Raw genomic sequence first — 25643 nt, forward strand, 5'->3', positions numbered from 1 at the left:
CACCCTGGCACCCCGGCTCCGCAGGCCCCGCCCACCCGGCACCCCGGCTCCGCAGGCCCCGCCCACACCGGGCCCGCAGGCCCCGCCTACCCCGCACTCCGGCTTCGCGGGCTCCGCCCACCCCGCACTCCGGCTTCGCGGGCTCCGCACCCCCAGCCTCGGGGCTGCTCGGCCGAGGCCAGCTTGCCGGTCCGTGAAGACTCCACCCTCGGCCCTGCACGCGGCTCCGGCCCGGCTCCGCCCGAACTCCGGGAGCTAATGCCCCGCCACGCGGGACGTCAGGGCCCTCCCCGCACCCATCCCGCACCCAGTCTCCGGGAGCCCCGGTCGGGCTGCCCTTGGAGAGGTGACAAGGGACGCGAGCAAGTACGTCGGGTTCGGTCCGGCGACTTTCCCGGGCCGGGGCGCCGCCTCCTCGCGGTCGGGGCGGGGAGGGGCGGGCAGGGGCGGGCAGGTGAGCGGCTCGGATGGAATCCGGAGCCGCCCGGAGGCAGGAGCACGGAGTGGGATCTGAAGGTGGAAAACTTGAGGTCTGGGTGACGTTTTCCGAGGAAGAATTGGAGTGATTTTTTAAAAATTGTTTCCTAGTATTTTACAAAGACCATAAAGATGGATTTTTACATACTTTTATGTCTTTCTATACTACTAATACTATTTGGTGAATATTTTTATAACAGTTCCAGCTTTGCCCCCCTGGGGTACACTGGTCCCTTGCAGCTTGTTGAGGTGTAAGTTATAACCAGCATTCAGGTCGAGCCAGTTGCAGACCTGCCCCAGCGCTTAGGCCTCTGGCGCCGGGTGTGGCAATGACCCTGGACCAGGCTGTGGGCGCCATGCTCAAAAGAGAATCAGGTGCTGACTAGTTTGGCTCAGTGGATCGAGCATCTATCTGCGGACTGAAGGGTCCCAGGTTCGATTCTGGTCAAAAGCTTGTATCTTGGTTGCAGCCACATCCCCAGTAGGGGGTGTGCTGGAGGCAGCTGATTTATGTTTCTCTCTCATTGATGTTTTTAACTCTCCCTTCCTCTCTGTAAAATAAATTATATATATATATATATATATATATATATATATATATATATATATATATATATATATATATATTATTTTTTTTTTTAGAGGATCACTGGCACACATGCCAGTGGGAGGAGGGCAGTGATTGGCCTTGGGAGTGAGGGCAGAGAGGGGAGATCAAAAGTCAGGGGTCTGCGTGGCTCCGTGGACAGAGTCAGCCTGCTGACTGAAGAGTCCGGGTTTGATTCCCATCAGGGCGCATGCTGGAGGCAGCCAATCGATGTGTTTCTCTCACATTGATATTTCTCTTTGTCTTCCACTCTCTCTAAAAATCAATGGGGAAAAATATCCTCAGGTGAAGATTTAAATTAATTATTTTTTAATATATTTTTCATTGATTTTTTTACAGAGAGGGAGAGAGATAGTTAGAAACATTGATCAGCTACCTCCTACATGCTCCCCACTGGAGATGTGCCCATAACCACATTGAAACCTGGGACCCTTTAATCCGAAGGCCAATGCTCTATCCACTGAGCCACACCGGTTAGGGATAATTAGTTAATTTAAATTTTTTTTTTTTTAAGTCAGGGGCCAGGAAGGAAGGTCCAAGGGCCTCCAACATGCCAGGACCATCTGCAAGGCCTGTGCCTCCTCCCAGAAAGGTCAGTGAGGTGAGATCAGGATGTGGTGCTCAGGCCTCCATGCCCAAGGTCACTCTCCACCTGCTGCTTCTCTCAGAACTCAGCCGTGCAAGGTGGCCTTGCCTCCTAACACACTGTCTGCTTGTTCTGCCCCTGCTAACCGGTATACTTCCCACCGCCCGGGCACACACGAGCAGCCAGGACTGGCCCCGGGTCCGCACAGCCTGCGAGGTGGGGCCCAGGCTTCGGTCCAGATGTGTGGTTCCCATCTGTGGTCTGGGAAGTGATTGCACAGATGTCACCGACTCGGTGCATGATGTGGGTGACCGTGTTTCGTTTTCTGTTGCTGCCGTACCAATTATTGCAAATGGAGTAGCTTAAACAGCACGTCATCTTAAGAGTTCTGTAGGATACAAGTCTGACAGGGGCCTCACGGGCTAACATCAAGGTGTCAGCGAGGATGTGTTCCTTGCTGGGAAGCTGCCTTTTCCAGCGTCCAGAGACCACGCACATTCCTGGGCTTGTCGCCCACATCCTCCAGTTTCAAAACAGGCGACGGTGCCCCTCTGACCATTCCCCACGGCGGCCCTCCCTCTGCCTCTCTGGCTAACCTCGTTCGTTTTCAAGGACGTTTGTGATTACCTGGGACCCACCAGGGTAACCATGACAACCTTCCTATTGAAAGTCTGCCGAATTCCATCTGCAACATTAATTTCTCTTTGCAGTCATCCCGATATGCCAAGATAACCAAGTTTGAACTCTGGTCAGGGCACATCAAGAATCAACCAGTGAATGCATGAAATAAGTGGAACAACAAATCAGTGTTTCTCTCCCCTTTCCTCTCTCTAAAGTCAATTTTAAAAATTAAACAAAATACAACAGGCAGACTGTCAAATTGCAGCAGGGAGGGGAGGGAGATCTGGGGGAGATAGTAGATCAACCGAAGGACTTATATACATGCATATAAGTACAACCAATGGACACAAAACTCTGGGGAGGGAGGGCATGTATGGGAGGGGGTGGGCAATGGTATATGTACAAAGATAATAATTTAATAAAAAAATTAAATAAAATAGTCCTCACTAGTTTGGCTCAGTGGATAGAGGATTGGCCTGAGGACTGAAGGGTCTCGGGTTCGATTGCAGTGAAGGGCATATACATCGGTTGCAGGCTCCATCCTCAGCCCTGGTCCCAGAGCAGGTGCAGAGGCAACCAATTGATACGTATGTCTCTCACACATCGATGTTTCTCCCTCTGTGTCTCTCCCTCTCCCTCTCACTCTCTAAAAATCAATGAAACAACATCCTCAGAGGGAGGATTAACAACAAAAAATAAATAAAATTAAAACATGCCAAGGATCAGGACTTGGTTTGTGGTTTCAGTTGAGAGGCCTGGCCACACACCAGCGTGGATGTGGACGGAAGTGTGATTCCCCTGGACCTCGCCTCAGAGAGTTTCAGCCTGACCTCACGGAAAAGGTAAAATGGCCGAAACTGGTTTGGCTCAGCTTGATAGAAACTGGATAGAGCGTCAGCTTGGGGACTGAAGGGTCCCGGGTTCGATTCCAGTCAAGGGCATGTACCTTGGTTGCGGGCACATCCCCAGTAGTGGGAGTGCAAGAGGCAGCTGATTGTTGACTCTCTCTCATTGATGTTTCTAACTCGCTATCTTTCTCCCTTCCTCTCTGTACAAAATCAATAAAATATATTTTTTTTAAAAGAAAAGAAAGAAAAGGTAAAATGTTGCCGGGTACCAAAGGTGTGTGGGGGAGGGTGGGTGTTATTTCAGGCCAAAGGACCCCCAGAAACACAGGCGTGGGGGTCTGGAATGCCAAGTCTTCTGGTGGGGATGTAGCACCAGGCGTTGTCAGTTGAGGAATTTTAATATTGGAGAGGGAGGGGCTTTTGTGAGAGAAAAGCTACCTATTGCTGCTTGTGTTTAAATTAATACTGCTTATTAAGCTTATAAATTAAGAAAAGAACTAGTTTTTCTTACACATGCAAATACAACTTGTAAATCTAGTCTTCTATTTATAAATCTACTAATGTTTGTATAAAAATAAGAGCAACTACTTTCATTTATTCTTTGATAAATATTTAATTAACTCACAGTTTCAGTAGATTAAATTCTAAAAATGAATGCCAATTACAAACTTGGGTAATTAAATTCCCTAATAGATTTAAACTACATTGTACAGTGTTGAAATAGCTGTTCCTCTCAAACACCTCAAAATCTTAACAGAAGAGCCCTAGCCAGTGTTGCTCAGTGGATAGAGCGTTGGCCTGCGGACTGAAGGGTCAATAAGGATATACACCAAGTGGCCAGATGATGATGATCTCTGAATAAAAAATATATATTTTTTTTATTTCAGAGAGGAAGGTAGAGGGAGAGATAGAAACATCAGTGATGAGAGAGATTTATCGACCAGCTGCCTCCTGCACACCCCACACTGGGGATGGAGCCTGCAACCTGGGTATGTGCCCTGACCGGGAATCAAACCGTGACCTCCTGGTTCCTAGGTCAACGCTCAGCCGCTGAGCCGGGCTGCACTGTGGTCAATTCCAACCTGCTTGTCACGTAGCAGTTTCAAGTCTCAAGCCTCAGCCAAGCTCAAGTGTGCAAGAAATACATTTAACATCTCCCAGCCGAAACCAGTTTGGCTCAATGGATAGAGCGTCAGCTTGGGGACTGAGGGCCCTGGGTTCGATTCCGGTCAAGGGCATGTACCTTAGTTGCGGTCATATCCCCAGTAGGGGGTGTACAAGAGGCAGCTGATCGATGATTCTCATCGATGTTTCTAACTATCTCTCTCCCTTCCTCTCTGTACAAAATCAATAAAATATATTTAAAAAAACAAACAAGCCCTGGCTGGTTTGGCTCAGCGGATAGAGCGTCGACCTGTGGACTGAAAGGTCCCGGGTTCGATTCCGGCCAAGGGCATGTACCTTGGTTGCGGGCACATCCCCAGTGGGGGGTGCAAGGAGGCAGCTGGTCGATGTTTCTCTCTCATTGCTGTTTCTAACTCTCCCTCTCCCTTCCTCTCTGTAAAAATCAATAAAATATATATTTTTAAAAATAAAAAAACAGACAAACAAAAACATCTCCCAAACTCAGTCCTGTTTACAGCCGGAGCCAAATAATTTGGAGAGCTGTCCGGTGCATTATTGCATCCCTGGCCTTAGCACACCCATCCCCGGAGTCATGACAACCAAAAATGCCTCTGGACGTAGCATAATGGCCCCTGTGGGCACAGCATTCCTGGTGGAGAACCACAGCCTTGGGACCCACTCATTCTGACCCCCAACCCCATCCTGCCAGCTGTCAGGATACTTGGTCCCGGTTATGACTGGAGCCCTTCCCTGTCCAGGGGGCCCCCAATTGGGGCAAGAGTGTGTGATGCTGTTAACCTTGGCAAGAGCACCTATTGCTGTCTGTCCTGGGTGTCGTCGCTGTCCTCTGTGGTCACCTGCACACAGCAGCTCTCCTCTCATCCTCCACCCCATCGCATCTCTCAGGATAGGCCTGAGAGCCAGGCTGCGGAGTCCCATGGTCTCTGACCTCCGCCAGCTCAGAGAGCGACATCCTCTCCGTTCCCAGTCAAAGCCGGGAGGTGGCTGCGGAGCTGCGAAGGGCTGTCCACCTGGCAGTGTTGTTGGTGAGCTGAATGGCTGTGACGGATGGGAGTCAGGACACCTCCACAGTGGCCAGCCTGAACACGCCCACGAATGGTGAGGCCACGGGTGAGGGGAGTCGAGGGAGAAACAACTTGGGGCAGAATGTCAGGCGCTCGGGTTTGAACACATTGGGAGGCTGTTGGCCCTCCCGGTGAGGCAGCGAGGAGGCGCTGGGTGGACAATCTGCAACTTGGGTGCAAGATCTGAGCGGGCGGTGGAAGTGTGGGGTCGCGGAGACCTTATTTATAGCCACCGGACTGCCTGAGCTCACCCCGGGAGGCAGGGTGGATGGCCAGGTCCGGGGCTGGGCTCTGGGCTCTCTGAATAATGTATGGGATAATAATTACCACCGTTTTATTCCTTGAAGCATCTGGCGCAGTGCCTGGCTCTCCAGAGAAGTTCTCGAATTGAGCAGAACTCTATGGCCCTTCATTTCCCACACGTTTTCCCTGCGAGTCGGGGCTCAGATTCTGTCTTAGCGGGAGAGCGGGAGGTTAGAATCAGTTAAATGGGGAATGAAATATTCTTTAGGAATTTCTCAGCATTGGAAGGGGACTTTGCCCTCAAATTCCCACTCCAATAGTAAAATTCTTTTTTTTTTAATTTTTTTAATCTATTTTTTTATTAAATTATTATCTGTGTACATATTTTAACATTCCCCCCCCATACATACCCTCCCTCCCCAGAGTTTTGTGTTCATTGGTTGTACTTATATGCATGTATACAAGTCCTTCGGTTGATCTATCTCCCCCAGATCTCCCTAAACTCCCCGCTGTAATTTTACAGTCTGCTTGTTGCTTTACTGGTAAAATTCTTTTTATTTATTTTTATTTATTAAATTATTGTATTAATAGTAAAATTCTTGTAAAAAAAAAAAAAAAAAAAAAAGACAGAGCCATGTGAGCAGAAGCCGGGCCGGTGGGCTGCCTTTGTTACTGCTGAGCGTCATTCGTAATAAAAGCCGTGTGGGAGGTGGGGGCGGGCTGGGAAAGGCCACCGGAGACTGGAAGGGCTGGCCTGGGGAACAGCAGTGGATTAGCGAGTGTGGTGTTCTGAAGAAAGGCCCAGAAAGGGAGGGTCTTGTTGACAAATTTATCCGATGAATGAGGCCAAAAGCCTCAGAGCCATCTCCTTCCTTCACGTCTGTGTCCAAGGCATCCACAGGTCCTGGCGGCTCCTCCAAAGTGCATCTGGATAAAATTCTCGGCCCTCCTTTGCTCCCCCAACCCCCAGGCTGCCATCACAGCCCTCCCAACCCCCCCACCCCCCTGCCCTCTTCATCTGCACAGCGGCTAGAGGGAGCTGATGAAATGAATTGGATCCTGTCACTCTTCTGCTCAAAATCTGCCGGTATGTCCCACCTGCAGGACCTGGCCCCTCCTGCCTCTTCCCTGCTCCCTCCACCCCAGCCACCCCAAGGCAGTGGCTGCCCCAGGACCTCAGCACGGCTGTTCCCTCTGCCTGCAACGTCCTTCCCCGGACTTCTCATCTCACCACCCCCCCCCCCCCCGTGGCTTTTCTCAAATGTTAGCTTCGCAGGGAGGTTTGCCCTGGCCCCCTCACAGCGCCCCTGGCATCCTGACCCCGACACGTTTCTCTCCTGCACTCATGCAGACACACGACACAAACTTCTACGTTCGTCTCTGCTAACACAGACATCATGAAACCGGATTTGTGTCCGTGTTGTTGACTGCATCACCCCAGTGCCCACAATCACACCTGGCACATGGCAGGGCTTTTGCTGTTTGGGGCCAGTTGCCATGGAACCTTGGCGGCCCACCTCAGCCGGAGATGAGAGGTGACCCGGGCAGAGCTGGGGGCCGGGGTATCTGGCTGGGGGAGCAGCTTGGCTCCCGGAAGGAGAGGTGGTGTGGCTGGAGCTCAGTGCTGGGTGGTGGGCTGGGAAAGGGGGCGGGAAACGCAGGTGCCCAGCTAGGCCCTGAGCCCCAATCCAGAGCCCCCAACTGTTCAGCGCCGGACGGAGTTGGCAGCCGCGGGAATCTGCCATGACTTTGGCCACCATGTCAGGACAGCCCGGCGGTCGAGGAGGCTGTGGAGACGAGCTATGGGCATCGGAGGACAGCACAGCCCCGGGGAGGGAGGGCATTAGCCAAAGGGGACGGCGATCAAGCCGGACCCCGGGCCCCTCTCCAGGCCCCGGTGCTCCATGAACCACGCTCAGGTCCGGGCGCAGAAATCGGCATTTTCAGCCCATCATTCCCCGCGAAGCCTCCGGGCGCCTCCCTCGGCGCCTGCTCTGCCTCCGGCAGGTGGGCTGCTGCCAGCGCCGCCAGGCCGCCCGCCGGGGGTCAGCACCGCTGCGGCCTTTGTGCCTTCACCGCTTTACGTGCAGAGCGGGGGCGGGAGCCCCTTCAGTGGGTGCTGCACTGCCCGGGGGGCTCCCTGGCCCTCGGTGACCAGCCCTTTGCCCCGGAAGTTCGGAGGGTCTCCACGGAGGGGACACGGCGGCCACCGGCCCGGCCAGCGTGAGGCCCCGGGTCTGTCCCAGCCCGGCCGCAGCCCTTCCCGCCACCTGTACTTCTGAACGTTCGGAACCGGACAGCTGGGATCCGGGTAAGGGCCGCCCCTGACGCTCACCCTCACCACGGGGACCCCCGAGAGCCCGAAGCTCGGGCGAGAGACTGGGGCTCTCTGCGCTGGGGAGGCGCGAGTCATAGGCTAGACCGCAGCGGCCGGAGGCGGGAAGCGGCCCGGAACCCAGGCGCCCCCCACAGGCCTCCGGCCGCCGGAGCCACAGCGGCAGAGAGCGGCCGTCCCTACGGACTCCCACAAACCCCCGCAGCCCCTAGAAGGGCAGCGGTGGGAGCCTATCAGCGCCAAGTGTTGGCAACTCTCCGCCCAATGGGACTTTTTTTCCCCCCCCATCTAAAGGCGTTTCTGTCATGAAGTCTGTCAGCCCAATGGGAAATGTGGAAATTTCCAGAAAGACCAGGACCAATAGGCGCGGTCGGCCCGGCCACGATTAGCGGAGCAAGTAACCAATCGCTGTCCCAGATTTCTGGCCCGCCCTCCAATCGGGCAGCCTAAGGTGGGCGGGACCCATTTGGGAGCGCCCAATCCTGAGGCGCCTTGGAGGCAGGGCCAAGGGGATTGCTCCCTGCTGTCCAATGAAAGAGGAGCGAGGGTGATGGGCTAGATTTCAGCCAATAGTAACGAAGCATAGAAAGCCCTTAGAGGAGCGTGACCAGTGAGCAGACGAGGAAGGGGCGGGATCCGGGGGTCCCGGCAGCTTCTAGTAGGTTCCAGAAGGCGGCGCGTGCGGTTGGGAACGCGGAGCCGACGGAGTCAATTCTGCCGGGTTCCGGACTGGGCTATGGAGCAGGTGAAGAAGGAGGGGCGGGCTGAGGCCCGAGGGCCGCTCCGGGACCGGACCAGGCCGGGCCGCGGGCGGAGAGGCCGGGCGGGCACCCGAACGGGGCGGAGGGCTGGGCGGGCGGAGCAGCGGGAAAGGCGAGGGCGTGAGGGCCGCGGCCGGCGGGCGGCGAGCGGTAGAGCGAGGCCGGGCCGCGGGGAGCGCCGGGTCCCCTCAGTGTCGGTCGCCTCCCGACTCGGCGAGGAGAGCTGAGGGGAGACGACAGTTCGGCGTGAGTCCGGCCCGCCCGCCGCGGCATGAGGGGCCTGCGGCCGGGCCCCGGAGGCCTCCGGGGAAGGGGCTCTGGGCTAGGCGGGGGGTGGGAGGGATGGAGGTGGGCCAGGGGCTCGGAGGAGGCACGGGGGTCGGGTCTACACCGGGGAGTTCGGCTTCTGGGAGAGAGACGAGAGAAGGCCGGCGGAGGGGCCGCCCGGGACTCGGCCACAGTTAACTTGGAGGAAGGCGGGCGGCGGGGACGGGCCGGCTGGAAGGAGCTGAGGGCCTCGGTAGCCATTGGGGGAGATGGGCTGTTTCTGTGTCTGGGAGCCGGGATGGAAGAGCGCGGAGCGAGGGCCTGACGAGCAGCAGGCCGGCCGCCTCGCCGGTGCGGGGAGGGCGGCGCAGAAGTCCTTGGAACGGACGCCCTCCGCCCGGGTTTCCAGCCCCATGTGCGGCCCTCCCCCTCCCGCCTCGTCCCCCCGGTGTGTGATTCCAGAGTAACCGGGGACAGGCACTTGGGGAAGGTCGGTTTCTAATTACACAGGCGGAGGGCGTCGCTGTGGAGAATTTGGATGCCGGAGATGAGCAGCTCGAAGTCAGGGATTTGCCTCTGCTCGGCCTTGGGAGGGGGTGGGGGTTGAAGCCGGTTGTGTCCGATGCCTGCCTTCCATCGTCAGAGCCAAACCTTTTGCTGTAGCCATTGTTCCTTGGGTCAAATCTGGAGTCTCTCTGCTAAATTAAAACAGGAAAATTAAAGCGGAATGGAGACGTTTAACTTTGTTCACCCTGGTGGTAATTAAATTCTGTCTGGGAATAAGATTTCTGGAATGAGAAGCACATCATTCTGTTAAATTTTAAAAAGTTTTCTTTTGCCCTAGGTGGTTTGGCTCAGTGGATAGAGCGTCATCCTGCGGACTCAAGGGTCCCAGGTTCGATTCCAGTCAAGGGCACATGCAGGAGGCAGCCCATCAATGATTCTCTTTCATCATTGATGTTTCTATCTTCCTATCCCTCTCTTCCTCTCTGAAATCGATAAAAATATTTTTTTAAGTTTTCTTTTTTCTGCGTTTACCAAAGTAAAATGAGCTTTTTGGGGGGAAGAGGGAGAATAAAATCACGCTGCCATTTACAGAAGTTTATGTACAGGTAGATTGTAAATGAATGCCTGACTAAACGTGGGATTACAAATATACCCTGGCAATTGTGCAAATGGCTTTTTTTTTTTTTAATCTTTTTTTATTGGCATGTGCCCTGACCAGGGATCAAACCCACATCCTTGGCATATTAGAATGATGTTCTAAACAACTGAGCTATCCAGCCAGGGCTTGACCTGGCATTTTAGTTCCAGGTGTTAGAACCTATTGTCTGGCTTAGTTCAGTGGCTGGACTCGGTGGGTGAGCGTGGACCTGAGAACCAGGTGGTCACTTCGATTCCCTGTCCGGACACAGACCCAGGGTGCAAGCTCTATACCCAGTGTGGGTGTGCAGGAGGCAGCCAGTTAGTTCTCTCATTGATTTTTCCATCTCTCTTTCCCTTCCTCTCTGAACTCAATAAAAATGTTTGTTTGTTTTAAATAAAATCTATTGTCTTAAACCCACTCCTAAAATAAATGTGACTTCTCCATCTTTTTTCATTTTCAACTTTGAGGTTCACATATCAATTTTAGGGAAATTTGAGTCTCCAAAATTGTATTAAATAAGTAATGACCTTTCAAATAAATTCTAGTGATACTCTTTTAAAGTTAGCCCAGTACATGCATACAACCATTTAATACATTTAACAAAACAGTACTTAATGCTATGTGGACTACATGATGGTATTTTCTGTTCTACTTGATCTTTTCAAGTGCTGATCATGACCTATAAACTTTATTTCCTGACTGACTACATTTGGAAAATGATGGTGTATAGAATAGGCAATAACCTCACTGAGCTGCTCCTAGCTACTTCTTGTTACTAGTTGAGTTGAGGTTTTTAACTTTTGGCCTCCATCCTGGGTTCTAAGATTTTTGTCTCTTGTTTGCTTAAATTTAGTGGTCTCCTGCCTTTTTTCACTTTGAGATTCTCTAAGTTCCTTCTGATGGAGGTTCCCAACTGGTGTGCCTCAGAGTTCCAAAATCATTTCCCCTAACAGAATTTTTTTTTTATATATATATTTTATTGATTTTGTACAGAGAGGAAGGAAGAGAGATAGAGAGTTAGAAACATCGATGAGAGAGAGTCATCGATCAGCTCCCTCTTGCACACCCCCTACTGGGGATATGCCCGCGACCAAGGTACATGCTCTTGACCGGAATTGAACCCGGGACCCTTCAGTCCCCAAGCCGACGCTCTATCCATTGAGCCAAACCAGTCTCTGCTCCCCTAACAGAATTCTTCATTGCATCCGTACACTGGGTCATGGTGGGTGATGGGTGAAAAGAAAGAATGATGTAGTGATGAAGGACAGCTTTAGCTCAGTGGATGTGTTTCATTTAAGATGCAGTCCTCCCTTTCTTTTAGGAGAAGCCCCTTTCCGTAGGCCCCTGCTCTGAAAGCCAAGGCCCGCTCACTCATTGAAACCTTTAATGGCCTCCTGCTCCTTCCATTCTGGATGTGTGAGAGGAGGGGATTCAACCGCCAGTAGTGTTTTTATCCTCTTCGTAACATATTAATATTTAAGATGGCAAAAACTGATTTGGGGCTGGCTTTACCTGTTAAAGAACAAAGCATTCATCTACCGTGTGGTGGTATAATGCCACACTGTCATTGGAAATGTGTAGGTTTTTCTGATCAGGGAGAGCATCTCGGGGCTCCTGGAGAACCTCCTACAGCCTCTAGTGCACTCTCCTCCGCCTCCTTCCCAGTGGCCTCTTCCTGTGTGGAGTGGCCAGGCCTGTGCTCAGTTCATCGTTGGGACTCGGGAAATCTGCAACTGAATTGGTTTTTACATGACAGCGACTCGGAGTACCTGAGTAGCTCCATCAGCTCCAAGTAGAAACTCAGAAGAGTGGCTAGAGTTCTTACCAAACCACCTGGCAGCTAGTGGAGAGCAACGTGTCAGGCTTCTACATGGTGGTTTTTCTCTTGCTGAGAAGTAAAAATGAATTAATCTATGAGTTCTCTCTTCTGATCTGTAAAGTAACCTTTTGTTTGTAACTGCAGCAAAGAATGAGCATCACCTAAGCATTGGGACTAAATACACATTGTGCTCCTTTCCTCCTCAGGTAAATGAGCTAAAAGAGAAGGGCAATAAGGCCCTGAGTGCCGGCAACATCAACGATGCGTTGCAATGCTATTCCGAAGCAATTAAGTTAGATCCCCACAACCACGTGCTCTACAGCAACCGCTCAGCAGCCTACGCCAAGAAAGGAGACTATCAGAAGGCCTACGAAGATGGTTGCAAAACTGTTGACTTGAAGCCTGATTGGGGCAAGGTAAGCGGTGGTTGAGTTGGGGTTCTTTGGGCTCCCCAGAAATGCCTTTTGGGGTGCAGTTCTTAAGTATCATGCCCTCCTGCCCTGGTTCATTGCTAGCCCAATAGACTAGTATAGTAGTTTATTACCCATTTAAAGTATATTCCTCAGAGTAATAGCATATTTCATCACATCTATTGAGGTACTATCAATTGTTAAGACATGTCTTATTTTTTTGAACTACTGAGAAAGAAAATGCTGCCTAAGAAACTGGCAACACTTGATCATAAGATGAATTGGGCCCTAACGGGTTTGGCTCAGTGGATAGAACCTCAGCCCGCAGACTGAAGAAGGGTTCCAGGTTGGATTCCTGTCAAGGGCATGTACTTTGATTGCAGACTCGATCCCCAATAGGGAGCGTGCAGGAGGCAGCTGATTGGTGTTTCTCTCTCATCAATGTTTCTAACTCTATCCCTGTCCGTTTTTCTCTGTAAAAAAGATGAATTGGGCCAAGACTGGTTTGACTCAGTAGATAGAGCATCGGTCTGCGGACTGAAAGGTCCCGGGTTCGATTCTGGTCAAGGGCATGTACCTTGGTTGCAGGCACATCCCGGGTAGGGGGTGTGCAAGAGGCAGCTGGTCCATGCTTCTCTCTCATTGATGTTTCTAGCTCTCTCCCTTCCTCTCTGTAAAAAAAAAAAAAATCAATAAAATATATTTAAAAAAAAAAAAAGATGAATTGGGTGGATAAGGTGTGCCTCTTTGATAGTTGGCTGGATTCTTAGTGTCCATCGTGGCATTATATCCTGCTTCTCTTCCTGGTTTTTGCTTTTGTTTGTTTTTCCTTCACGTGAATGCCCATTTTGTTCCATGAAATGTGAAATAGATTCATAGATTCCTTTGAATTCACCTTCTGTATTTACCTCTGAGTCGTGCATCTCTTGTTTGTTTGCTTGTGTGTGTGTGTGTTTTTAAATATTTTTATTGATTTCAGAGAGGAAGGGAGAAGGAGAGAGAGATAGAAACATCAATGATGAGAGAGAATCATTGATTGGCGCCTACTACAAGACCAACACTGGGGATCAAGCTCACAACCTGGGCATGTGCCCCACTGAGAATTGGACTGTGACTTCCTGGTTCATAGCTTGATGCCCAACCACTAAGCCATGCCAGCTGAGCTGGTCATGCATCTTTTTTTTAAAAACCTCATCGAGGATATTTTTCCATTGATTTTTACAGAGCGGGAAAGACAGAGAGAAATATCAATGAGAGAAACACATCTATTGGTTGCTCCTGTACGGACCCTGACCAGGGCCCAGGCTGGGGAGAAGCCTGCAACCAAGGTATGTGCCCTTGATCCACAGGCCAATGCTCTATCCATTGAGCAAAACAGGCTACGGCTGGTCATGCATCGCAACAGGGATACATTCTGAGAACTAAGTCATTAGATGATTTCATTGTTGTGTAAGTATCACAGTGCACTTACACCTAGAGGGTCAGACCTGCACAGCTAGGCTGTATGTCTAGCCCAGGGGTCAACAAACCATGACTCGAGCCACATGCGGCTCTTTGGCCCCTTGAGTGTGGCTCTTCCACAAAATACCATGTACGGTGAGATTGAAACTTCGTGTCCCATGGGCAGAAATTGATTTTTGGCCTGGGTGAGTCTCATTTTGAAGTGGGGGTGTCGGTCGCATGTGGCTCACGAGCCGCAGTTTGCCGACCACTGGTCTAGCCTATACTCCTAGGCTACAAACCTACTGTACCGAATACTCTAGATATCGGTAACGAAATGGAAAAAATAAAAAATGGTGCATGTATACAGGGCATTTCCCACAGATAGAGCCTGCAGGAGTGGAAGTTGCTCAGGGTGAGTCAGTGCATGAGGGTGAATGGATGTGAAGGCTTAGGACCTCCTGTCCACCACTGTAGATTTTATATACACTGTACACTTAGGCTACATTCAATTTACTTAAGAAATAGCAAAATAGCCGAAACCGGTTTGGCTCTGCGGTAGAGCGTCAGTCTGCGGACTGAAAGGTCCCAGGTTCAATTCCGGTCAAGGGCATGTACATTGGTTGCGGGCACATCCCCAGTAGGGGGTGTGCAAGAGGCAGCTGGTTGATGTTTCTTTCTCATCGACGTTTCTAGCTCTATCCCTTTCCCTTCCTCTCTGTAAGAAAAATCAATAAAATATATTTTAAAAAAGAAAGAAAGATAGCAAAATAGCAAAACATTGCCCTACCACTTTAGGATGACTACGGTGTCACTAGGTGATAGGAATTTTTTAACTTTATTAAAATTTATGAGACCAATGTCATAGATGCAGTTCGTCATTAACCATAATGTTTTTATGTGGCCCATGACTGAATTTTGTGTCTGCCTGTGCTGATTTAAGGGCTATTCTCGAAAAGCAGCAGCTCTTGAGTTCTTGAACCGATTTGAAGAAGCCAAGCAAACCTATGAGGAGGGTTTAAAACATGAAGCAAATAACCCGCAGCTCAAAGAGGGCTTACAGAATATGGAGGCTCGATTGGCAGGTGAGCGCCACGTACATTGTCACTTTCCCTTTTTTTCAATCATTATCTTCAAAGAGGGATTGATTTTGAGGCTTTCCCGCCCTGAGCTGTAGGGGCATAGTAACTGGAGTGAACCGATGCTCTTTCCTTTGTTTGGAACAGAGAGGAAATTCATGAACCCTTTCAACATGCCCAATCTATACCAGAAGTTGGAGGGTGACCCCAGGACAAGGGCACTGCTCAATGATCCTTCCTACCGGACGCTGATAGAGCAACTGCGGAGCAAGCCATCTGATCTGGGCACGTAAGTTCAGGCAGCATGGTTTATCTCTGCGAGTGGAAGTGAACTTGCTGTTTTGTTCCTGCATCCTATGGGAGGGGTTCCCTTGATCCCACTGCAGGATTTCTGCCTTTGCTTTTTCTCCCAATGAGCAATAGGAAGTGTTGGTTTTTCATTTGCTTATTTCTAGAAAGGGTTACAGAGCATAAAGCAGTGTAATCTGGAATGTTCATTCTAACCCTCACATGCCTCTTCACTGCTCTCCTACAACTCTGATCTGGCACCATCTACATCTCCTTTCCATAGATGTAAGCCCTGCTGTTTCTGTTGGTATATCAAAGTGGAAACTCAAGGTTAAAAAGAATGTCAGGCCCTGGCCAGTGTGGCTCGGTTGGTTGGGTGGTGTTCCATGCACCGAAAGGTTGCTAATTCCATTCCCGGTCAGGGGCATGCAGGAAGCAGATGATGGATGTCTTGCTCCCACATGGATGTTACTCTCTTCCTCACCCTTCCTCTCTCTAAGTCAAAATATTTATTTTTAAAGAAAAAGATCAACCTATGAACTAGGAGGTCATGGTTCGATTCCCGGTCAGGGTACATGCCTGAGTTACAGGCTTAATCCCCAGTGTGGGGCATGCAGAAGGCAGTCAATCAGTGGTTCTCTCTCATCATTGATGTTTCCATCTTTCTCTCCCTCTCCCTCCCTCTCTGAAATCAATAAAGATATATTTGAAAAAGAATGTAAGGTGTAAAATCTTATACTGGTGTGTCTCTGAATTCCTCTGACTTCTGAAGTCATATGAAGTATACATATAACAAATTTCTATATCTGCTGACTCAAGAAATAAATCTACCTGTTACCTCATTATTTTTTTTTTAAATATATTTTATTGATTTTATACAGAGAGGAAGGGAGAGAGATAGAGAGCTAGAAACATCGATGAGAGAGAGTCATCGACCAGCTGCCTCTTGCACACCCCCTACTGGGGATGTGCCCGCAACCAAGGTACATGCCCCTGACCAGAATCGAACCCGGGACCTTTCAGTCCCCAAGCCGACGCTCTATCCATTGAGCCAAACCGGTCTCGGCTACCTCATTATTTTTTTGAAATATTTTTCTTTATTGACTTCAGGGAGAAAGAGAAACAGTGATGAGAATCATTGATTGCCTGCCTCCTGCTCACCCCCTACTGGGGATCCTAGCCCACAACCCAGGCATGTGCCTTTGGCTGGAACTGAACCTGGGACCCTTCAATCTGCAAACTGATGCTCTATTCACTGAGCCAAGCTGGCTATGGCTCTGTTACTTTATTTTAGATGTATTTTTGAAGGGTTGAATACCGGTATTTCCCAGTTGTAACTCATAAGTGAAGAATCTAGCAATCTTTTGATGGGTGAGAAATTTGTATACAGTAGTCTGAGCTTTAGCAGTAAGTAATAATTTAAAGATCAGTTGTGGGGAAGAATGGTGGTTACTTTTCCCTTTTTTTGTACCAGGAAATTGCAAGATCCCCGGATCATGACTACTCTCAGCGTCCTCCTGGGATTTGATCTGGGTAGTATGGAAGATGAGGATGAAGTTGCTACACCTCCTCCACCACCTCCTCCCAAAAAGGAGACCAAACCAGAGCCGATGGAAGAGGATCTTCCAGAGAACAAGAAGCAGGTCTCGTTTTTCCTCTCATTGCTCTCATATAATTGTAAACAGCCAGCCAATGTAGGTGTGTCAGGTGGGAACGTCTATAGACCTTGGGTGGCTGTATATTTTGAGTGCTTAGTGTGTGCTAAGCTTAAAATTATTGGTCTCTCTCTTTTAAAAAACAAAAAAACAAAAACCATTTGCTTATTTTTTAAATATATTTTATTGATTTTTTACAGAGAGGAAGAGAGAGGGACAGAGAGCTAGAAACATTGATGAGAGAGAATCATCGATCAGCTGCCTCTTGCACAACCCCTACTGGGGGTATGCCTGCAACCAAGGTACATGACTGTGACCGGAATCGAACCTGGGACCTTTTGGTTCGCAGGCTGACGCTCTATTCATTGAGCCAAACCAGTTTCGGCTCTTTTTTTTTTTTTTTTTTTTTTCTTTTTTTCTTTTTTTTTATTTATTGATTTCAGAGAGGAAAGTAGAGAGAGAGAGAGAAAAACCAATGATGAGAGAGAACCACTGATTGGCTGTCTCCCACACCAAGTCCGCAACCTGGGCACGTGCCCTTGGCCAGAATTGAACCTGAGACCCTTCAGGCCATAGGCCAACACTATCCACTGAGCCAAACTGGCGAGGGCTAAAGTGGTGGATCTCTTAAGAGGTACAAGTGATTTCATAGGAATCGTGTATCTCTAAGACTATGGCAGTGGGAGCTCGCTACCCTTTCATAGCCCACAGCCACTGTGGTTCTCCCGGTTTGAATGTTGACCAGGGCAGGCCGGTGAAGTTGTGTGAGTGATCCTTGTCCTTGCCGTGATCCAGAAGAATGTTGTCTCTGTCAATCCTTGGGCTTTTGCTTCTTTGTTCTGGTTGAACAGTGTGTAATTAAAGGTTGTCCACTTAGCTGTACTGTCTTCAGAGCAGGAGGCAAGTGCTTAAGTGATTTTATTTCCCTTCTTGTAAATGAGAACAGCAGGTTGTTGCCAGATTTAGCATCTTCCAGTGGGTAAGCATTGGTTGTTTGAGGTGTCTCAGAGCTGGAAAAAAGGCCCTACAGAGTGGGTGGTAGTGAGCAGTACTGAAGACTCCTGCCACCAGCACAGCCCTTTCTAATCCTCACCACCCCATCTGCTGCTGTTTCCGACAACTGAGTCCTGAGGCAGCCACACACAAACTGAACTTGGTGCGGCCTCTCGCAGTCCAACCTGATACACTGCTGTCCTCTTTGAAGGTGATTCAAGTTGAACGGCTTTCCTCTTCCCTGAAGAGGCCCCCTGTTTTCTGACAAAGATCTGGGATCGTAGGTGGAAAAGGGACTTTCAGAGGAAGCAGAGATGAAACTAACCTGTCATTTGAACGGCTAGTACTTCACTGTTTCAAACCTGTAGCTGGCTGATGAGGCCTTGGGTGTGAAGAGCCTGCTTCCATAGACGTGATAGTAGCAGGTGCTCTCAGTGCCTGGGGTGTGTCACGGGCTCTTGCTGTTTGCCATCTTGGTTAGATTTGCTAGATGCTGACTTCTTTCATACCTCATGTAGGCCCTGAAAGAAAAGGAATTGGGAAATGAGGCCTACAAGAAGAAAGACTTTGACACCGCCTTGAAGCACTACGACAGAGCCAAGGACCTGGACCCCACCAACATGACTTACATGACCAATCAAGCAGGTGAGGCCCAGGAAGAGCGGCGGGTGAGTTGTTAGGTGGACTCAGGGAGAGGCAAGGGCTGACTCTTCCTTCTCAACCCTCCTGCCTGCAGCTGTGTACTTCGAAAAGGGCGATTACAGCAAATGCCGGGAGCTTTGTGAGAAGGCCATTGAAGTGGGCCGAGAAAACCGGGAAGACTATCGACAGATCGCCAGGTACGCTTGACCTTCTGGAGTGCCTTGAGTGGTTCAGAGGTTTGAATGTCCACGATTTAAATGGACTCCATGGGGAGAAGGGCTGCTGGCCACGGAACGTGTGGTCTGTTGTCCGATATCTGTCAGCACAAGCGGAAAGGAGGCCGAGGGAGAGAAGACAAAAGGTGCTGAGGGGCATGGTGCCTGAGCAGTGGGCTTGTTTCTATTGTACATGTGTGTTCTCTGCAGGGGCTGGCTTTGTGTCTACTCTCCCCTTAGCACATTCTTTTTCCTCGTGTCTTTGTCAGAGCTTACGCTCGGATTGGCAATTCCTACTTCAAAGAAGAAAAATACAAGGATGCCATCCATTTCTTCAACAAGTCTCTGGCAGAACACCGAACACCAGATGTGCTCAAGAAATGCCAGCAGGTGGGTGGGGAAGGACTGTTTTGTTACCTCTTAATCTGCTGTTATTTTATGTATTGTCACTTAATGAACCTTAACTTTTTTAAGTAGTGTCTCTAGTCACATTATATGATGCTGCCCTATTAATGATATATAACATTATTTTTCTTATATACCCCAAGTGTTGGGTATTATGCCAGTTGTCATAAATTATGTAGGAGGGAGACCGTATTCACAGAAATACTAGTCAACAATTACTCGTGCTGTTAACACATGCACCATTTTCCTATGGGGCGTATGTTTGTACCAAGTGTATGTAAGTATTATTCTGTTTCACAGCAAACTTTGAAAATGAGGCTATAAAATTCTTAAAAATTAAATCTTGCCAGCAGTACGCTTTGAAAATTAAAATTCTAACCTGGCTTTTTAAGCCCAATATTTATGTTTCTAAGAATTTAAGTGACTCTTCCAAGAATTATGTTTTCTTAGGCAGAGAAAATCTTAAAGGAGCAAGAGCGGCTGGCCTACATAAACCCTGACCTGGCTTTGGAGGAGAAGAACAAAGGCAATGAATGTTTCCAGAAAGGTATCCGCAGCCCGGATGGTGGCCCTTTGGCTGAGGGTGGTGAACGTGCCTCTGGGCCTCGGCGGACTGCAGGGAGATATGCCCTGTGGGGGAAGGTGGCTGTGTACATTTTTTTTTAAGTTTCTCTTGTCCTCATTCAGGGGACTATCCCCAAGCCATGAAGCATTATACAGAAGCTATCAAACGGAACCCAAAAGATGCCAAATTGTACAGCAATCGAGCTGCCTGCTACACCAAACTCCTGGAGTTTCAGCTGGCGCTCAAGGTAAGAGGGTCTCTGGAGGGGCCATTTCTTGTGACCTGCATGTAGGAGTGTGTGTTCCTTTTACGCTTTTCATCAACATCAGCTTGTTCTTGTTTCGATTATAGATTCAAGATGGTGTGGTGCATGTGTGAGGTTTGTGAATACAGGGTTGGGCAAAAGTAAGTTTACAGTTGTATGTGAAACACAGTTCTTGTATTATTTATTAATTACTGTATTATTCTCAAACACTGTTAACCTGCTTTTGCCCATCCCCTAAGGACCTCTTTCTTTTCGGTCCTGCCCGTGTTGTTAGTGATTGGGAGAATTTGGGGAAGTGGATCCTTTCCCACCTCGACTGGCCTGATCTCTCATCTCCCGTAACCCTTCCTCACGATTGTTTTTGTTTTGTTTTGCCTTTTTTTTTTTTTTTTTTTTTAACATCTTGAGTGTACAGTTTGTTTATTTTCCCCCCCTCGGTGTTGAGTGTACAATTTGGTCACATCAAGTAGATTCATATTATTGTGCACCATCCATTACCAACTTTCTATCCTCCCAAACTGAAATTCTTTTTTTTTTCTTTTTTAATATATTTTATTAATTTTTCTTACAGAGAGGAAGGGAGAGGGATAGAGAACTAGAAACGTCGATGAGAGAGAAACATGGACCAGCTGCCTCTTGCACACCCCCTACCGGGGATGTGCTCAATATCAATGTACATGCCCTTGACCGGAATCGAACCTGGGACCTTTCAGTCCGCAGACCGATGCCCTACCGCTGAGCCAAACCGGTTTCGGCCCAAACTGAAATTCTGCATCCTCCCCATTGTCCTTCCCCCGGCTCCTGGCAGTCACTATTCTACTTCCTGTCTATGAATGTGGCCATGTAACTGGGACCAAACAGTATTGTTGTTTTGTGTCTGGTTTATTTCACTTAGCATCATGTCTCCCAGGTTCGTGTTATAAAATGTATCAGCATCTCTGTCCTCTTTAAGGCTGAACACTGTTTCATTGTAAGCATATGCCACCTTTTGTTTATCCATTTATCTGTTGATACATGTTTCCATTTTTGGCTATTGTGAGTAATGCTCTCATGAATATGAGTGTACACTATCTCTGTTCAAGCTCCTAGTTTTAGTTCTTTCGTATTTAACAGCGGAAGTGCTGGATCATAGGACAGTTCTTTGTTTTGTGTATTTTTAGAACTGTCATATTTTCCACAGCAGCTTTACCATTCTTGACTTTTTGATGGTTAGCTGAGAAGGTCTGCTGTTGTCAGGCACGTTAAGAATAGCTATTTGAATACGTTCGCCACTTGGAGCAATTACTCCCCATTGCTGTCTTGAGCAGAACTGCTCTGTGCCTCTTGGCTATTTGTAACTTCTCTAGGAGACAGTCTGGGAACATTTGGTGGGCAGGTGAAAAAATGTGGTCTGTCTGGAAACACCCAAGTCCATGATGGTTTGGTTTTGCTGCCATTATCTTCTGGATCTGTGCTGAGAGATAGCAGCACCTGTGAGGTGGAGCAGCCCTTTCCCACTCGGGCAGACGGAGGGGAAGAATGAGCGGATTTACTTCTGGTTTTAGTTTCTTGGTGAAAGAGGAGGAATTAGACCTAGCTGTGCAAACTACACTGTGTGGCACATCCTATTTTACATAATTTTATATTTTGGAGATGTTTCAAATACAAATACACAGAATACCTGTGTATTCTTCACCTATATTCAACAATAAGTATTGATACATTTTTGCTGACCCATTTGTAAAAGGAAATTGTATGCATTTTGCCAGTTGACCTCCAAATTCTTGACCTAACGATTGTTTCTCCTGAAATGACTTTCCCCATTCAGCCACAATATTAGTGGCACCTGGTGATAAGGAAACTAAGGCTTCGGTGCCATCTGCTCTGTATCTGTACTCAGATTTGTCTACTTGTCTGAAAATACGTTTTAAAGTTTTAGTTTCTAAACCCCATGCTTTTCATCTGGTTGTCATGTTCTCTTTAGTTTCTCTAACTAGAAGCTTCCCCACTTTTGGATTTTTGTTTCTTTTTGTATGTGTATTTTTTGTTTTGCTTTTTAATTCTCACCTGAGGATATTTTTTCCATTGATTTTTATTTCTTTATTTTTATTGATTTCAGAGAGGAAGGGAGAGGGCTAGAGAGAGAGAAACATCAATGCTGAGAGAGAACCATTGATTGGCTGCCTCCTGCACATCCCACACTGGGGATCGAGCCTGCAACCTGGGCATATGCCCTGAGCAGGAATCAAACCGCGACCTTGTGGTTCAGAGGTCGACGTTCAACCACTGAGTCACACCAGCTGAGCCCATTGATTTTTTTTTTTTATATATATATAATATATTTTTATTGATTTTTTTACAGAGAGGAAGGGAGAGAGATAGAGAGCTAGAAACGTCGATGAGAGAGAAACATCGACTAGCTGCCTCTTGCACACCCCCTACCGGGGATGTGCCCACAACCAACGGTACATGCCCCTGACCGGAATCGAACCTGGGACCTTTCAGTCCGCAGACCGACGCTCTACTGCTGAGCCAAACCGGTTTCGGCTGGGCCAATTGATTTTTTTTTTTTTTTTTTTTTTTTTTTTTTTTTTTTTTGGGTGGGGAGGAGACACAGCGATTAGCTGCCTCCCACACACATCCCAACCAGGATCAGGGAGTGAACCTCCAACCCAGATACATCTCTTAACTGGGAATTGAACTCATTACCCTTTGGTGCATGGCTGACACTCTAACCATTGAAACAGCCAGGGCTGTGTGTTTGTGTGTGTGTGTGTGTTTAGTCATCAGCCTTTTGAAAAGTCCAGGCCACTTGGATAGGATGGTCTCTAACCTGGAGTTGTCCCTTTCGGTGTTGCTTACTGACTCCTCTAACCTCCAGTTGCTGGGTTTAACAGGAGCACTGGAAGCAAAAGTAGAATCCTTTGTAAGGGCTCTGCGTGATGGGTCAGTTTGTCACTACAAAGGAGCAGTCTGCCTTGAAGCAGCTCATGGGAAGGAATGAGCCTAATTCCTCTGCCTCTTCTTCCTAGGACTGTGAGGAATGTATCCAGCTGGAGCCATCCTTCAGTAAGTGCCTTTATGCTGCCTCTGCCCATCCCTTTGTCCTGGGCAAAGATTGGAAGGCAAGAGTGCCTGTCCTCGCAGCTGTAGCATCCGGGTGGAGAAGCAGCCTGGGAGCTGCATTTGGATAAGGCCTCACCCTTCCCGTTTCTGTCTGCAGTTAAGGGCTACACACGGAAAGCAGCCGCCCTAGAAGCAATGAAGGACTACACAAAAGCTATGGACATCTACCAGAAGGCACTGGAGCTGGACTCCAACTGTAAGGTGGGCTCTTCCGGCTCTCCCTGCCCCCGCTTCTCCTCATGGTCCTTCACTGACCCTTGCCTCTCACCTGATTGTGTGTGTGTGTTGCCTCTCATCTTGGACCTCCTGAAGCAGTGAGGTAGGTTGTACTAACACCCTTCCCCTTGGCTTTGCTGGAGTGCAGGAGGCAGCAGATGGTTACCAGCGCTGCATGATGGCCCAGTACAACCGACATGACAGCCCCGAAGATGTGAAGCGACGGGCCATGGCCGACCCTGAGGTGCAGCAGATCATGAGCGACCCAGCTATGCGGCTCATCCTGGAGCAGATGCAGAAGGACCCTCAGGCACTTAGCGAGTGAGTGGAGTCAGGGAGGTGGCCCTGCAGGATAAACCAGTGGCAGTGCGTGAGGTGGGACGCATGTGATCAGCCTGAGTAGGTTATTTATTGTGTGATTCTTCCTTGAAGTTTTAAAGTTGGCAGTTTGAAGGTGGACTGGAAGGCTTCATCTGAATGTTAGTCGTGGCAGCTTAAATTGTTAATTGGAAAGACCGATTTTGCTGGGACGAATGGTCTCCGTTTAAAGCTGTCCCATAAAGTGGAGCAGCTGGTCGTTCTAACTGCATAGCAGTGAAGCCTCTGCCTTTCTCCTGCCAGAACTTGTCCCTAACCGTCTCCTGTTGTGCCTCCTAGGGGTGTGCCCTGGGGCTTCTCCAAGAACAAGTAAGACCTCTATTACGCTAAGTCTCATTTCAAGCTTTGCCTCTTCCTCCTTAGACACTTGAAGAATCCTGTAATAGCACAGAAGATCCAGAAGCTGATGGATGTGGGCCTGATCGCAATTCGGTGATGACTTGCTCATCATCCCTCTTCCCTCTGTCCTCGTGTGGAAAGAGGAGCCGGACTGCAGCAAGCAGCACGGAGCAGAAGGGAGAGAAGGGAAGCCAGCAGCTTCTCCATGTTTATACAGACCTGTGTGCAAGACACAGAGACTCGTGCCCACGTTACTCTCTAGCCGCCGCCTCAGGACCTCCCAGCACACGCATGGTCCCTTCCGCTGCCCTCGAGTTCATGTCTCTGTCCCCTGTTCCCAGTCGCTGTCTCAGCTGCTCATAGTTGGTTATTTTTTATTTGGGGCAGTGGGCATGAAGGGAAAGGGGAGGGTATTTTTCCCGACCTCAGGTCCCAACTGTCTTCACGTTGTTAACTCCGAGTTTCCTTCTCCAATAAAACAAGCCAGTCAGGCATGGTTATACCTTGTGGTGTCCGTGAGTCATTTTTCTGCCAAAAGACTTTAAAGTGGGCCCTGGCGGGGCAGCTCAGTTGGTTAGAGCATCATCCTGATGGACCAAGATGGCAGGTTTGATCCCTGGTCGGGGCACATACAAGAATCAACCAGTGAGCCCTGGCCTGTTGGGCTCTGGATAGTGTCAGCCTTTGGACTGAAGGGCCCCAAGTTCAATTCTAGTTAAGGGCACATGCTCAGGTTGTGAGCTCAATCCCCAGTAGGGGGCATGCAGGAGGCAGATCAGTGATTCTCATCATTAATGTTTCTCCCTCTTCCTCTCTGAAATAAAAATATATTTAAAAAATAAAAGAACCCATTTTCTATACTAATAAAAGGGTAATATGCTAATTAAACCAAGAGACCTTGTGGGCAAAGTCATGGTGGCAGGGCCAGGGCAGAGGCGGTTAGGGGCAATCAGGCTAGGAGAGGAGGGCAGTTGGGGGTGATCAGGCCAGTGAGGGGGGGGCGGTTTGAGGGGTAGCAGTTGGGCAGTGAGGGGGGTCAGCTGGGGGATGAGCAGGCCAGTGAGGGGGGGTCAGTTGGGGGCTGGCAGGTGGACAGTTAGTAGTTTGCTGTCCTGGATTGTGAGAGGGCTGTCCGACTGCCGTTTTAGGCCCAATCCTACATTAGGCCTAAACTGGACATCCCCTGAGGGGTCCCAGATTGGAGAGAGAGGGTGCAGGCCAGGTTGAGGGACAGTTACCACCCCATCCCCCCCCCCCCAATTTCATGTACCAGGCCACTAGTGGATAAACAAGTGGAATAAATCAACATCTAAAAACCAATCATTAAAAGTCTTAAAGTGGCTGTTCTCCAGGGGTCAACCTGGATGGGGAGAGGTGTCTGAATTGACAGGGCCTTTTCTAACGGGTCTGTGAGCTCGCCTTGGTCCTGCTGCTTTGCCGAGGTGCTCGCTAGGTGGTGCTGTCCCTCAGTGAACAGCTGAAAGGGAGCTTGGAGTCGCCCTCCTCAGGGGCCAGGTTCAGACAAACTCAGAAGCTGTCCTTCACAGGCTTCATCTCAAAACCAGACGCCAGCTCCACCCAGAGAACACGATTCCACCGAGAACCAAACTGCTTCCATTGCAGGAGGCTCTGGAGAGATCAGATCTGTCAGCAGCTGCATGGTTTAAGTTTTGCTTTTCGTTTTTTATGTTTGTATTGGTTTTAGGAGCAGAAGGGAGAGGGGGAGA

General features: G+C 49.2%; 1 protein-coding gene across 3 annotated transcripts; it reads left to right on the forward strand.

Moving 5' to 3' along the window:
- Positions 1–243: 243 nt before the first annotated feature.
- STIP1 (stress induced phosphoprotein 1) lies at positions 244–24423 on the forward strand. Of its 3 annotated transcripts, XM_045574073.1 has the most exons (15): positions 244–366; positions 3038–3133; positions 12128–12337; positions 14715–14856; positions 14998–15139; positions 16613–16781; positions 18305–18431; positions 18523–18625; positions 18913–19033; positions 19499–19595; positions 19736–19860; positions 22890–22926; positions 23081–23184; positions 23348–23520; positions 23941–24423. In XM_045574073.1, exons 1-15 carry the CDS (start codon positions 259–261, stop codon positions 24011–24013), a joined length of 1827 nt encoding a protein of 608 aa, XP_045430029.1. In that variant the 5' UTR covers positions 244–258; the 3' UTR covers positions 24014–24423. The 3 variants fall into 3 exon arrangements, with proteins under 3 accessions (XP_045430029.1, XP_045430030.1, XP_036273126.1); XM_036417233.1 differs by lacking the exons at positions 244–366; positions 3038–3133 and adding an exon at positions 8518–8672; XM_045574074.1 differs by lacking the exons at positions 22890–22926; positions 23081–23184; positions 23348–23520; positions 23941–24423 and adding an exon at positions 19965–20230.
- The last annotated feature ends 1220 nt before the right edge of the window (positions 24424–25643 follow it).

Source organism: Pipistrellus kuhlii, unplaced genomic scaffold (assembly GCF_014108245.1).
Source record: "Pipistrellus kuhlii isolate mPipKuh1 unplaced genomic scaffold, mPipKuh1.p scaffold_m20_p_59, whole genome shotgun sequence".
Classification (NCBI taxonomy): Eukaryota; Metazoa; Chordata; class Mammalia; order Chiroptera; family Vespertilionidae; genus Pipistrellus; species Pipistrellus kuhlii.